The sequence below is a fragment of the Nyctibius grandis genome, chromosome 2, assembly GCF_013368605.1.
Source record: "Nyctibius grandis isolate bNycGra1 chromosome 2, bNycGra1.pri, whole genome shotgun sequence".
Classification (NCBI taxonomy): domain Eukaryota; kingdom Metazoa; phylum Chordata; class Aves; order Nyctibiiformes; family Nyctibiidae; genus Nyctibius; species Nyctibius grandis.
The window spans coordinates 92,788,200-92,803,391 of record NC_090659.1 but is presented as its reverse complement, the minus strand read 5'-3'; the positions used below and the strand labels follow the sequence as shown (position 1 = coordinate 92,803,391).

Here is a 15,192-nt window from a genome sequence, read left to right as displayed (position 1 = left end):
ATGTAGGCCCACTGATGAATGAGGTGGGGGCCCTGGAGACAGAGGATAAAAAGAAGGCGGAGTTACTGAATGCCTTCTTTGCCTCTGTCTATACTGCTGGAGGCTGTCCTGAGGAGCCCCAGACCCCTGAGGCCCCAGAAGAAGTCAGGATAGAGGAGGAATCTGTCTTGGTAGATGAGGGCTGGGTCAGGGACCAATTAAACAATCTGGACGTCTATAAATCCATGGGCCCTGATGGGATGCACCCGCGGGTGCTGAGGGAGCTGGCGGAAGTCATTGCTAGGCCACTCTCCATCATCTTTGCTAAGTCGTGGGCAACGGGAGAGGTGCCTGAGGATTGGAGGAAAGCGAATGTCACTCCAGTCTTCAAAAAGGGCAAGAAGGAGGACCCGGGTAACTATAGACCGGTCAGCCTCACCTCCATCCCTGGAAAGGTGATGGAACAACTTGTCCTTGGTGCTGTCTCTAGGCACATCAAAGATAGGGGGATCATTAGGGGCACTCAGCATGGCTTCACCAAGGGGAAGTCATGCTCAACCAACTTGATAGCCTTTTATGAGGATGTTACCCGGTGGATAGATGATGGTAAAGCTGTGGATGTGGTCTATCTCGATTTCAGTAAAGCGTTTGACACGGTCTCCCACAGCATCCTCGCAGCTAAACTGAGGAAGTGTGGCCTGGATGATCGGGTAGTGAGGTGGATTGTGAACTGGCTGAAGGAAAGAAGCCAGAGAGTGGTGGTCAATGGGACAGAGTCCAGTTGGAGGTCTGTGTCTAGCGGAGTCCCTCAAGGGTCAGTACTGGGACCAGTTCTATTCAATATATTCATTAATGACTTGGATGAGGGAATAGAGTGCACTGTCAGCAAGTTCGCTGATGACACAAAACTGGGAGGAGTGGCTGACACAATGGAAGGCTGCGCAGCCATTCAGAGAGACCTGGACAGGCTGGAGAGTTGGGCGGGGAGAAACTTAATGAAATATAACAAGGGCAAGTGTAGAGTTGCATCTGGGCAAGAACAACCCCATGTACCAGTACAAGTTGGGGACAGACCTGTTGGAGAGCAGCGTAGGGGAAAGGGACCTGGGGGTCCTAGTGGACAGCAGGATGACCATGAGCCAGCAGTGTGCCCTTGTGGCCAAGAAGGCCAATGGCATCCTGGGGTTGATTAGAAGGGGTGTGGTTAGCAGGTCGAGAGAGGTTCTCCTCCCCCTCTACTCTGCCCTGGTGAGGCCGCATCTGGAATATTGTGTCCAGTTCTGGGCCCCTCAGTTCAAGAAGGACAGGGAACTGCTAGAGAGAGTCCAGCGCAGAGCCACGAAGATGATTAAGGGAGTGGAACATCTCCCTTATGAGGAGAGGCTGAGGGAGCTGGGTCTCTTTAGCTTGGAGAAGAGGAGACTGAGGGGTGAACTCATTAATGTTTATAAATATGTAAAGGGCAAGTGTCATGAGGATGGAGCCAGGCTCTTCTCAGTGACATCCCTTGACAGGACAAGGGGCAATGGGTGCAAGCTGGAACACAGGAGGTTCCACATAAATATGAGGAAAAACTTCTTTACGGTGAGGGTGACCGAACACTGGAACAGGCTGCCCAGAGAGGTTGTGGAGTCTCCTTCTCTGGAGACATTCAAAACCCGCCTGGACGCGTTCCTGTGTGATATGGTCTAGGCAATCCTGCTGCGGCAGGGGGATTGGACTAGATGATCTTTCGAGGTCCCTTCCAATCCCTAACATTCTGTGATTCTGTGATTCTGTGTTTCATGAGTGACTTGCCAGGTACATGCAGTAATATTTGTTACGGCTGTTGACATTTCCCAGCTACACTCTGTGTCAGGAAAGGCCAAATGTCAGGCTCAAGCAGTACATAGAGCCCAAGATCCTGGTCTGGTGTTAACAGAGACTTCAACACCCAGGACTGCCAGAGGTGCTGTTACTGAGCGTTCATTTCCTTCAGCCCTGCTGTTAGGAAAAGTTTGCTTCTTGCTTCTAATCTGTCCCCCTTTCAATTTCCTCTTCATTACTGCATATGATATTTAATTTGCATCTCTGTCTTAACTGAAGAGAAAATAATGGTCAAAGGACAATTATAATTTCAGATATAATCCTCTTCGAGGATGTTCCCAGACTCTTGGGACCTGATTAGTCCCAAAGTGAAAAAAAATCTTGCTTGGGAGGTGTACTCGAGCAGAGAACATTTTGCAAACTGACAATGCTAATCACATGTTTTGTGGCTAACTCTAGAAAGGCAATTTATTCTTCCACTGTTTCCATAAGTTCAATGGCTTTCTGTGGAGCCTCTTCTATGTAGGTTAATTCTGTGTTTTGATCAAAGATCTCCTTTTGCTCACTGCTGAGTTCAGTATACATAGGACACAGAATGCAAACACAGTTATATAGCCTTGGTGAATATATCCCTATTTTGGGGGTGGGAAGGCTAACATCCATGGTATCCCTCTGTTGTTACTGGAGAAAGGGTTATTTTCTTTGTGCAAGCCTCATTTTAGAAGTACTCAATGATCTTCTTCCAGGAGCTCTCCCTTGACTGCTACCTACCTTCCTTAGATGGATGATAGCTCCTGTGAATTTGTAAAAGGGCCATAAAATGGTAGTCAAGAGTATCAGTCCTCCAAGTTGAGACCAAAGCAAGAGATGAGTTATGGTCACAGAAGCATTTTGAAAGCCCAGATTGCAATTGCATGGTGAAGTTCTGACTCTATTGAAGTCAATAATTAAATTCCCATCAGGTTAAAAAAAACAGGATTTCACCAAAAGACGTTTAGGGCTACTTCATGATAACCAGGGCACAATAAAATAAATATATTTCAGAGGGTGAAAATGATTTCACCACAAGTTTTTTAACAGCTTTTTTTTCCTGTTTGACTTTCATTGTTTGAACAAAGTAATGACTTTGACCTCATTCGTCTGTCTCCCTCCAGTTAGCATCTCCAGCAGCTTGGACACAATATTCTGTGGGTTTTTCTCCAGACATGAAATCAATAATATTAAGTAGGGATGCATTTTTCCATTTGAATGCTTCAAGCTATTATCAGAGCATTTCTCAAATTTAACCAGGCATCTTACATTTAATGTTGATTCTTCCTTTAATTTTTCACCTCTGTATCTGCTTTTCAAGCAGTTACCAGATGATCCCTGACTCTCAGGAGGAGTATACCCAGGGTGAAATATTTCAACCATTTTGCTAAATTGCCTACTATATGCTACACTGAAAGTGATGTTATTCCTAACTACACCTTAGTCTTCTCTATTCACATAGTGTGGTTAATCACGGATGATCTTTACCAAAGACAAGTAAATACAGCTCTTAAATGAGGCTCATTTTTATGACAAACCAGGCAAAGATTTAAAAAGCTAACCCCCCTCAATTTTTTGAGAAGTCTGTAATTCTACCAAACTCATCAGAGCACTTCTTGTACTTCACTGTGCAAACCTTTAATGGAAGCACCCAAGGGTACCTGCTGTGAATGTCCCTTTCCGTACCCAAGAGCTCAAGGGTTACATCCCTTGCGGGGATGCCAGAAGTTGGGGTTTCTTCTCTACTCCACCTGAGAAGGTTCCAAGCTGCATTTTCCCAAGAAGAGCATGGGCTATGTGCTCTTTCCAGCCCCTGTGTTTAACTGCACCCCTTTGCAAGATTGTATTCAATTGACTAATTAAATTAACAAGTGCAGTTAATTGTCTAAAGAGAACAAGCAAGGGTAATGGTGCAGTGCAGGGATGAGGATAGCCGTTTGAGGAGAGAGAGATGTGGGGTTTGGTTTCTCATCATGGGCGTGTTATGCTATTAGAAGAAGGTGCAAGAACCCTGCACCCTGACTGGAGCAAGGTGTAAAGCCCCGAGGGATGAGAGAGACCCATTTACCATATGTATTCAGATTCTTCTGACTTGGTGGAGCCAGGACCAGGGGGTGAGGAGTGGCCGTGCCTCTTTCTACTCCCTGCCTTTTCCATTCCAGGCATTTATTTGTAGCCCTTATATTTTTTCATTTCTTCTCATTTCCTTCAATTTAAGGCATGTGGAGTATGATAAATTCAAACAGCTATGACTGTTCGCAGATCAGCAGCTTTCCTACTTACCACAGCAGGCATGAGGAATGACCACCTCATGAATTCAATACCACGAGGCCTGAAAAATAACAGGAGTTTAACTGGCTGTTTAGGCACATGTTATCAAAGAGCCTGCTCAGCCTTCAGAAGTTCTTACACACTGATAGATCAAGTCCCCCTGAGTTCCCCGCTTCACCGCCCCATCCCTGGTTCAGCATGTTAGAGGACAGCAATAGTTTCATAAGCACAGTGCAGATCTCTCTGCTGGCTGAATCACAGTCCTTGTGGTTTCAGCCACGATCTAACCCTACTGGGGGCAAACGGCTACCACAGACCAAGGTATATTCTGACACAGAGTATGCTACCTGAAGCAGATCTGGGCCCTAGCAATAACCCCTTTGTTAACGTGCAGCAAAAAATCACACCATTTCCCTTGTCCCTAATTAAAAGTGACAGAGTGGCATCATGACTTGGCTTTTGGTTGGAGCGAATTCCCATCATCTGAGGGAGGAGAAGAGAGAACTCTGAGACACAATGATAAAACCCATTCGGCCACCCACTCAGCAAATCACAAAAGTTTTTGATTTTAAATTTCATCTGAGCTCCACAGGGAGACAGTTCTTCAATGCCCAGAGCTACCTGACATTTTAATAATAGTTGATCATTATGTGCAGCCTTTCATCCCAACGCATTTTCCCTGAGTATTTATGCTGCACACATATACAGGAGTCATCCCATCATTTCTAGTGAGGAATAACATTCAGCCTTATACATATGCAGCTGTGCGCTTAACCCACACAGAGCTTGGCTTGTCAGAGCATTCAGGCTCCCCCGCAACCACCTGAAGGATGATGGGCCACCTCTGCTTCAGCCACAAGTCTGCTGCTACAGTCCTGGGTGTTGTAAACCACATTCACAGTCCTTCCAACCTGCTAAAGTCCTTCAAGGAATAGACAGCAAGAAGTGACAGAAGCAAGAAAGGAACTTCAATATCCCCAGGAGACACTCTTCTGGGAAGAAGAGTTCATCATCCAAATCAAGATCCAGTCCAAAGGAATGAGAGCTCCAAAATGTTTGTTTCAAGTACTTTTCATATATTCAGATGTGGAGATTCCTGTAAACATGGGGGTTGCCCTGGGTTTTCAGATACCTAAAATTAATATATTTAAAATACAAATCCTTGCTGAAAACCATTCACTCTCATAAAACACTTAAGGTTGGTTTTTTTCCCTCCAATTACTTCCTTTTATTTCAACAAAGACGTTTTCAAAACAATTCTACACATCCCAGAAGGGAAACTAATTGCCTTTTTTTCCTCTCTTTAACTTTTTTTAGAAGTGCATCATTCTCGAGGAGATTGCTGGAGCAATATTTGAGTTAGAGACCATTTGAAAGGGCTTTCACAAATTCTCAGTCTCAAGTAAACATGAAGTATCCCCTCCTACAATGACTTCAGCAGAGCTGGTGGGCAGGCGATGCTTTCGTTCAGCCACCCATTGGTTTGCTGCAATTCCCTAACACAAAGTGTGCAAAATGACAATTATCTTTTCCCTTGCAAAACAACCACCTTCACATCACATAAAACATCTGTGTTAAGTCATCAGGAACCTACACATAAATCCAGCTTCAGAAAATGAAGCAACCTGATCATACTTTTAAAAATAAGCATGAACTAACTTTCATATTAGTCATCTGTATTTTGCATATGTACATTTCCATAAAATAGATGTGCTCAAATACAATAAGAACAATATAAAGAGATAGTTTCAATGAGAAAAGCATTTTCAGATTATTGCTAGTTGCCTAAACTCAGCAGGTGAAAGTTATAATAGTAAAAGCTTTGTAATGAAAAAGTTAAAAGCATCTCTCTGGCAAATGGATCGGAAAAATAGGATGTCAAGAGCACCATAATACAATTAATATTCACTCCTGCAAATACGTCTATCATGTAGGATAAATCAGACAAGTTAATCTTAGATGCATAGAGGTGCATTTGAAGTGCTTCGTTTGCAAGGTCTTACATTCATTCGCTGTTCTAATTTTTCTTCATTGTTGTTTCTATAACTTTAATGCCAGATAATTTTTCAAGCCAGTTGTCAACTGTTTATTTGTTAATACCAGCGCACTCTTAAATTTACAGTCATGGTAAATTCTATGTTGGTGTACTTTAAAAGTAATTATAATGTGCTGTGGCTGACAAAACCAACACTGGTTTCTTGCATAGCACAAAATAAGTTATCAAGTTAAGGCTTGATCTGAATGAAAAAGTGACACCTGGTCAGTATCATTTCTAACGACAGACCAGTCACATTTACCAGCAGTGCAGCATATGGCAAATGTGTTCTTCTGCATCACTAGGTTGACAGTAGAAGGAGAAGGATCCTCTGAGACCCTGGAAAAAAACAGCGAAAACAAGGGGTTTTTTTTTTACTGAATTGTTGACCTGGTACTAACTCTAAAAGTAGTGCAGTCTGCTTGTGAGAGCTCTGGTTTTGGGCAGATGGTTGGATGCCTCATTCCTTGCCTTATTCTTTTTATACTTGATGCAACACTGTAATTTGTTACTGTAAACTGAGTTATCCCAGTGCACATAGAAAAGGTCAAGAAACCTCTCTACGTATAGACAGTGTGTCAGCAAGACCGCCTAACTTAATGTAAGCCAGTTTACTGGAATCAACCCTTAGGCTGTGAGAAACCAGGACCATGTAAAATATAATATTTCTAGGAAGTAGTTAATTTGCCATCTCAAGATCAATTCATTTGCAGCAACAAAAGAATTGTATTAATCAAAGATTAAGAGCAATTTTCTAGTCATTAAAGTATTTTTGAAGGAGTAGTCAGCAGAGAGTCAGAAACAGTCACTGTAAAAGGACATGCTGAAAGAAGAGTTGTGTAACACAAATGATGTTCCTGGAGAATTTTGAATTACTTTCAGAGTTCAGGCACTCAACCAAATTTCCACGTCACAGCACAGCACAGTGCCGTAGTAGCCTGTGAAGGGGAACATGCTCCATTAAAGGAAGAACTAGAGCCATTTGGCCCAAAACAAACATTGCTGCTGTTGGGAGCTGCTGAATCCTGCAGTCCAACAGAGCCAAGGTGATCGTAGCTCCATGCGACCAACCTGCAGTGAGGCTGAGCACATATTCGCCACAGGCACGTGCACAAACACACATCTACAACGTGTGCATCACATGTATACCTATACACGTGGCCAGCCACACAGATCAACACAAACTCAGCGTTCATAAACACAAACAGCACTGATGGCCTCATCTTGCTCTGCTTTCTGGCTGATCAGGATAAAGGTCCATTAGTGGGAAATATGTATGCAGACTTACACATATATACAATGTGGATCCCTCCAGTAACAGGCCTTTGACTATCTGTCTATCCCATAGCTGGCCCTTGCCTCACACATACACACACAAACAGGTCTTTTAGTCATTCCCCAGTCCCTACAATGTCCCCAGTTACTGGCTTGGACCCCCTGGTCCTCCAGTAGGTCACGTGCAGTCTCTCTGGTCTCTCCTTGATCCATCCAAGACCTATGGCCACTTCAATATGCAGCTGCCAAGCTTATTATCCTACTTACTGGCTACTCTGGCTTGATGCTCACCAGTGATCCCAGAGCAGCATACATACACACTCTGGTCTCTCTAACTACAGCACCCCAGGCACATGGCTGTCTGACCACTGGTCCCACTCCAGCTGCTGTGCTGACCTCTTACACACCCCCAGGCACACAGAATAGAGAGTCCAACACCCAGGAAAAGAGTTAGAAGTGGAGTTTAATGGGTGTAATGCACTGATCAGGGCAGGACAGACAAGTGTACTGACCAGCAACCTGTTTACATGCAACTAGTCCCTTTTATCCCCTTCCCAAACCACGATGATCCCTTTTCCTGCCTTTTGTTTCCCCACTAAGGGCCTTCAGCTATGTCTTGTACAATCCCAAGATGCTCTTCTGCTACATCCCCTAACAAGTCCCATACCCCTATAGGCAGTGCCCCCCTCAGTCTGTAAGATGATTCAGAGAGCATTTTCATTGACTGGTCTTGATGGGTGTCACACTCGATCCCTGGGGCTGATGCTTTCCTGTGACAGCCCTGAGAGGAGCTGGGTTAGGGGACTCTCTTTTCTCTGATTAGGTTATTGGGCTTTCCCCATCTGTGGTGGTGCCTCTGTCCTTCTTTGTGCTCATGGAGATAAGACTTTAATGACAAGTATCAGGAGGAAGGAGCAAGTGGTGGTGGTTGGAAAATCCCTTCTGCAGGGGGCGGAGGAACCCATCTGTTGATGACACATCCCACATGTTGTTTGATGAGGGTGCAGAACTGGGATGTTGCAGAGGAACTGCTGAGGCTTATCCAGCCATTGGACTATTACCCCTTGTTGCACATCCATGCACTCTGACCCTTCAGCTGATACTGCTTTGAGCAGGAGGTTGGACTAGAGACCTCCCAAAGCCACCTGTGTGATTTCACGATTCTGTGATCATCTGAGTCATGATCACTGTCTGTGAGTGTACTCATACATTGCCACATTTGCAAGGAAATTTAAGTTCAATTTAAATAAGCTCTTTCGTTGTAGTTTAGCTCAACTTGGATTGAATAATTTTGTATTCACCATGGATAACAACATAGACAAGGACAGTAGCCCATTCTCAGCTGACAACTATGTTAAGATGTCAGAAGTTGTCCTGTACCTCAACCTGGCATGTCCGCATAAATTTGAGATACCTGACTTGATGTACATTGAAACTATTGCAAGGCTTCCATTCATTTGACTGGAAATTGAATTAGGCTCCATTCGGGTTAAAACAGCAAGATTAAATTTTCAGATGTAAGTCTGAAGTACATTTGAATAAAGACCAGCAAAGCAAACACTACTACACCAGACTTTAAGACATCCTCAGGTAAATGAAAATAAATGAAAAACGTGCAGTGTCCATGTTGCAGGCCAGTTTCTACCCATGTTTGCAGTAGAATCGTCAAACCTGCCTGGCTGTCAATAAGCAGTTTGAGCAAGCACATCTGAAGTCTAAGCCCAGTTCTGTTGACTCAGAGCGAGTACTTCTATGCCTTTAAGGACTGCAGGTTTGGTATCACATGTGCGTGGTTCTTTCTTCTATCAAAATCATAAAATTACCTTTTCTTTTCAAGTTTACAGCATCTCTCTGGCCTGCTGTTAATAGCCTGCAAGATTTTTGCTTATGTTTCAGATATATAATTTTTTCTCCTTCTACTCATTTTCTCTCATAAATCCCCTGGCTGATGAGAAAGTGTGGTGTATCCCTTACATCTAACAACATTCAGCAGTTGCGCTGTCACATGCCTGCACTGTCCAACATCTAGTCTTTCCTTCTTCTGCTACTGTTTTAATGCCTCAGACGACTGGCTTTGTACATAGAGTACAAACGCCAACACATCCTGCAAACTCTTGCAGAGTCTGGTAGAATTTTTTTACTGGGTTTTTCAAGTGGCATAATATTATTTTTACCCCCTCAGCACACAATTCTGCAGAATCCTATATAATACAACAAAGGGAATGAGGTCTTTGAAGACAATATGCAAGCAGTCATTATTCCCCCTAGATTTAAAGGTAATTATGAAATATTTGGATTACCCAGATAGCAGAGGGAGTATTTCAGCTCTTTGGATATTTGTCATTTGCATCCTAATCACATGCCAGGTGTTTTCAATGTCACATTCATTAAATTCCATAGTCTGCTTTTCAAGTAGAGTCCTGAACAACGAGTGATGTGGAACTGCTCTCTGGCAGGAGTAGTTTCCAGGCAGGGCAGCTACTGTTCAAGCCCTGCTCAGCTCTTGGTCATCATTTATGGGGAATGGCAAGTCCTCACTCCCCCCATTTTTAGGGATGCTGACTAGCATATGTTTTCAGGATCACAGACCTTTTTAGGCTAAAGAGAACCATTTTTGCTACAGAGAGAAACCCCAGGCAAGAGCAGACATTTTATATTCTCACTGCATTTTTTGCACTGGTGCAAGACTGGCCTGTAGAGGATAAGTGATGTCTGGATTGAGAACTTTTTATTTAATACCGTACTTTCCCACAGGGTGAAAAAGAAACCAATGAAGGACTGGAAGACCCAAGTCATCCAGCCTAAATATCTGGGGCTTTCTGATCTGCTAGTCCCCTGGAGTGCAGAGCTAGCCTTTTGTTCTCATAGTATGTGCGACTATCCTCTGTAGAAAGTCACCACATCTCTTCTACTCTTCAGGACTTCTGTGTCTCTCTCTGGCAAATGCAGCTCTCTCAGGAGTCATGCTCTTATTTGCTGTGTCTACAGTGTGGGACCGAGCTGCTCTGTAGTGGGCCATGGTGGACAGTGAGACCAGGCACCTTTTGGAGCAATCCACTTGCCCATGCCTCTGCATTTGCTTCCAAAAGAAGCCAGGGTACATAAGAGAATGACATGAACCCAACTTCTGTCCCACCTTACGGCCAGGACATGGCTAAGGTATACATCCATGTGCAAGAACTGCCATGTATAACTCTCCACAACCATCAGCTCCGTGTCAGCAGTCGTGTCAGAGGTCTGCCTGTGGAAATGAATAGTCCGTGTGAGAAAATTGTTATTATGCCATCCTCTGTTTTATCCAGCAAGTTCTCCTGAAAGTTTTCCAGAAAGACTCTCTCTCTCTGTCTTTCCCTCCCTGGTTCAAAAGCAAGGAGCCCCAAATCAAAATGCTGGTCCCAAGGGGTGTCTGCAGAATCATAGGGTTTGTCAAGCCCATGAGTGAAATTCATCTGCTGAAGGATGAAAGTGTCATTTGCAGGGAAAAGCTCCAAGCTGGAAATGGTGAGAGGATCACACAGAATGGTTGCATTCATGCTGAGCAGCTCTGGAGCTGTCGTCATCAAATCAGGCCTCCATGTTCTCCAATACCTAATGTAATTTGTGAATAATGAATAGGGCCAGGTCCCTAATGATCTCCAGGTGTGATTTAACCTGGATTAAGCCTTCCACATACTGTATTTAGTTCTTGCAAGGTCATTTCACTTCTAATAAGTACTGGTTTTGCACATGCTCAGCTGTGTTCTTGTCCTTTAATGCAGTAACTGACAGATGGTAGCAAAATATTCCTTTTGTAATGAGATCTGCTCAAAGAGACTGCTTAGGGCCTCAGAAAATATAATTTGCAAAATAAAGGATGGTCTCCAAGAAAGAAAGGAAATCCAAGAAAGAAAGGAAATACTGTAATGTGGTATATATAGTAAATAATTTTCCTCAGGCATCTGGGGATCGGTAGCTTTTTCTCATGTCAGAGAGGTGACCTAACTGTTAGTTTCCAATTAGTTATTGCCTCATTCACCTTTGTACTCTTAAAAGTCTTGTTTCTGTGGGTTGGCATAAGTAGTGCCTCTAAAAATGTGCAAATTAACTGCGTGAGAATTTGTTGTAGAGGCTTCACGGGTACCAGATTTGTATCTGCAGTGTGTAGTCAGATACTTAGGGTTTTCACTTACACTATAATTAGCCTGGTTTCTGGGTGAATTTTACACTCATTTTTTAGACACAATTATGCCCATTTCTCTTAAATCACACTCATTTCCTAGCAGCATTGCTACTGAATTCTTTATGTGACGATGCACACCCTGGATTTTCTCATGGCCTGTGCAAGCTTATTTTGGCAGCTGAATACATTGGAGTTATCTAATTTATCATCTTCTGTGAGGCAGGCAATTTTGGATGGCAGAAACCTCCCTTTTCAAACCTTTGAGAACCTGCAACCTTCTTCTAAAGCCAGTCATTTGTTGAGTAGTTATCTTTGCTGCTCAGTTTTCTCAGGCTCCCCTATAACCAATTTTTTACTCTTTTATCCTCTGTACCAATACACAGTTAAGGAAGGCTTGATATGACTTCCTTTAGCATCCATTTACACTGTCCTATAAATCATACAAAATGTTCTGCACAGGCTCAAATCTAGGCATTAAATGAGAATCCATCTGTTCGTTGCTCCCAATGGGAATATAGTTTCTTTCTCTGCCTCACTGCTTGACAAAACTTCTAATCCCATCTGAAACTGCTAGTGTGTTTTGTTTGGGGCCTGTTATATCAAATACACATCTCTCTGCTCTCTCCTTCCCCTCTCAGGAATTGTTATTTTTAGACTGCTTTTCTATCTCTGATGGAGTCAAAAGTTACATCTTAACCTATACAAGCTCTGGTGGCATATGCTGCTCTGCTCTTCTGCTGCAGTATCACGAAATCTGTCATCCAGCTCTGTTCTTCTGATCTGTAACCCCTTTGTCATTACTGCCCTTACGGAGAAATCCATGCAAACACTTCTCTTATTCCTGTTTCTTGCCTGGGTTTACTTTCACTGTTCTTGGATGTCATGGCCAGCAGTAGATGAATATTTGCATTAGCCTTTGGCTCTATCACAGAATCACAGAATCACCAGGAGGCGAATCAACAGTACTAGACAACTTAGAGCATACTCCTGCTGTTACAATGTGCCCTGTGCATTACAACACTACAGGAGTGTTAGTGTCAAGGTGATGTAGCTGCCACAGCGCTCAGGCACACCATTATTTTAAGAGGGCATCACTGCAACTCTCGAGCTGCAGACTCCCTCCTACCTGTGGGTGTCTAAATCTGTGCTGTAAGTTTCCCTTTGTAGCCAATGAGGAATATAAAATAGGCACCTCTAAGGTTCAATTTATTTCAGCCTAAAGTAAAAAACTAAAATACATGACTAAAAAGTTATTTCATTTCTACTGAATAAAAGGGCAGCAAAGGCTGACTAGCTTCCATGAACACAGCTACACATAGATCTCTGGCCAGGAGACATGCCTCAGCTGGCCACTACAACTGCAGCAAACCACAAGTGACTCAATGCATCTCCCTCCTCCGTCACTGTGGGCTAAGGTCTGTCAGAGCCCCTTGTTGCTGGGGGCTAAGGATACACATACACGTGTATGTCACTCAAATGCACATACAGTTTCTCAGCTGACACACGGCAACTTGTTTCTGTTTACAACGCGAGGGATCATTTGAACCCATGATGCATCTGAGCCATCAGACACTGCGTATCAGGCAGATGCTCCTTAGAGCCAGCCTATAAAGAGCACAAAGTACATCACTGGGTTTTGTTTTGTTTTGTTTTGTTTTTTTAATTCAGAATGAGGAAGTGCCTGACTCTTTTTACCAGTCTCACAGATTGCAAAGCCTTTACTCATCTATAAAGAGGCACATTTGACATATTTTGGAGTTTTTGCCTTTTTTTAGCATGGATTATTCACACCTTCAGAAATGCCCTAGAGTGACCCAAATGCAGTGTCTCTCTTTTATTGCTAAAAATGTTTGCCGAGAACTTTGGAGCAAGGCACCACCCCGAGTGGTGGTGCCACATCAGATGGGCCACATCATTACACCAAATAGTGCAGATTTGCTTGCATTTAAGACTGCCCAATCCCATGCAACCTCCAGCTGCTTACCTGGACTCCCTCAACCAGAACAAGAGCACCATTCCTGCACAGTCCCACCTCACATCACCATATCTCAAGCCCCATGCTCTCTGCCTCCAAGGTTTTGCATGGAACTGCTGAGCATTTCACAGAGCAGATGCAGCAGCGTGAGTCACCGCCTCACCAAGGAACGAGTTACTGCATATCAGTTGCTCCATGGAAACAGCCCATGTATATGCTTGAATATTGTGCAATGCACTTTGAGGCCACTTACATGTCTCTGAAACAGAGATAATTTGTTTGCTTCACATATACCCAGGAGAAGAGCAATCTGTGTCACACAACTGCCTGGGTATTTCTGATGGAGCATCTCACATGTGATAGCTTGGCTGAGATTTGGATGCTTGTGGCCACCTGGTTGCAGAAAAAAGAGCTCAAAGCAGGAGTCTTGACTTGTTTGCCCTTAAGGCTGGCTCTCTTTCAGTCCCCAAAACAAGGTACCTTTATGCAAACCACCTATTAGGAATCGTCCCTGAAATGTGCTGACCCTCAAAAATGTGCTTGGGAATTGTTTTGAGACAGGAGCTGAGACCATGCCAGGCACTGGTCAAAGAGTATAACAGCATAGATGATTGTGCTCTACTAGCTAGAAACATTGCTAGTGACTGTTGAATTTACTCTTATAGCTGTAGCTGAATGTTTCCATCCATGTTCCCTAGAGGCAGTCTTTGTTTACAGCTTTAATAGCTAGAAAATGTGAGTTTTCTGACCATCCCCACTCTTTATGGCACATCTTTCAAGCTGTTATAATGAAAAAGCACTAGCAACAAAGTTTATTGCTTAACTCCACAAGCAAAATTTCTCTTCTTGGCAGCTCTTGGCATAAAGGTACTTCAAAAAGTGTCTTAATATTCTGCAAACAAATCAATTATTTATAATTGGCTTGTCTTTAGATGTGAATTAAAGTAATGATCTTTTTTACAGACTTGAAAGGAAGCAGACAGGTTTAATTGAAGTAAATGAAATCTACATGACCACCTGTTTTGTTTTTTAAACTTCATAGGAAATCAATGTATTGACAGTAGCATTGGTCAACCAAGACAGAGAAAAAAATTCAGAGAAACGAAGCCCAGGCCTAAAATCAGAGAAAGAGGCACTATTAATAGGTAAGATAAGCGCAAAGAAGATTTTTGAGAACAAAATGCCTTTTAACAAGTTTTTGTTTTGCATATGTGTTTACATGCATCTTTGTGCTAATAAAAAAAAAAAAGGTATTTATTTTTCATCTGCATTCATAATGGCTTTTAGTAAGAGAAATCCTAAAATACAAGTGAACTTTTCCTTTCTGAAAAATTCTGCAGAGCTTAAAGAAAGGATTTCAGGTATGAAGGAAATTGCAGATTCTGCATTTAGACTTGCAGCATGAATGTATGAAGACTTTGTTTACATCAAGATTTAGCAGCCTAGAATTGTATCATTTGTTATCTGATTATTAGACAAAATGGTGAAGGAGAAGGAGATGGAAATAATATTAGCAAACTACCAAGCAAAAAAATATGCCTGCTGGATGTATTAAGCAAACCAGATTTATGGTCTTGACATTAGGTGAGGGAATTAGCGATACGAATATTTAAAAAGAATACCACAAGGACTGTCATATCCTTTACCTAGAATAAAATCTTT

The 15,192-nt window shown here is 42.9% G+C and overlaps 1 protein-coding gene across 1 annotated transcript in view; it reads left to right on the top strand.

Moving 5' to 3' along the window:
- The window catches only part of ENOX1 (ecto-NOX disulfide-thiol exchanger 1), a 391,653-nt gene that overhangs the window by 369,247 nt on the left and 7,214 nt on the right, over positions 1 to 15,192 (top strand). Inside the window, exon 15 of the mRNA XM_068424932.1 lies at positions 14,573 to 14,675. Coding sequence (XP_068281033.1) covers positions 14,573 to 14,675 — 103 coding nt within the window. The remainder of the gene's footprint in view (positions 1 to 14,572; positions 14,676 to 15,192) is intronic.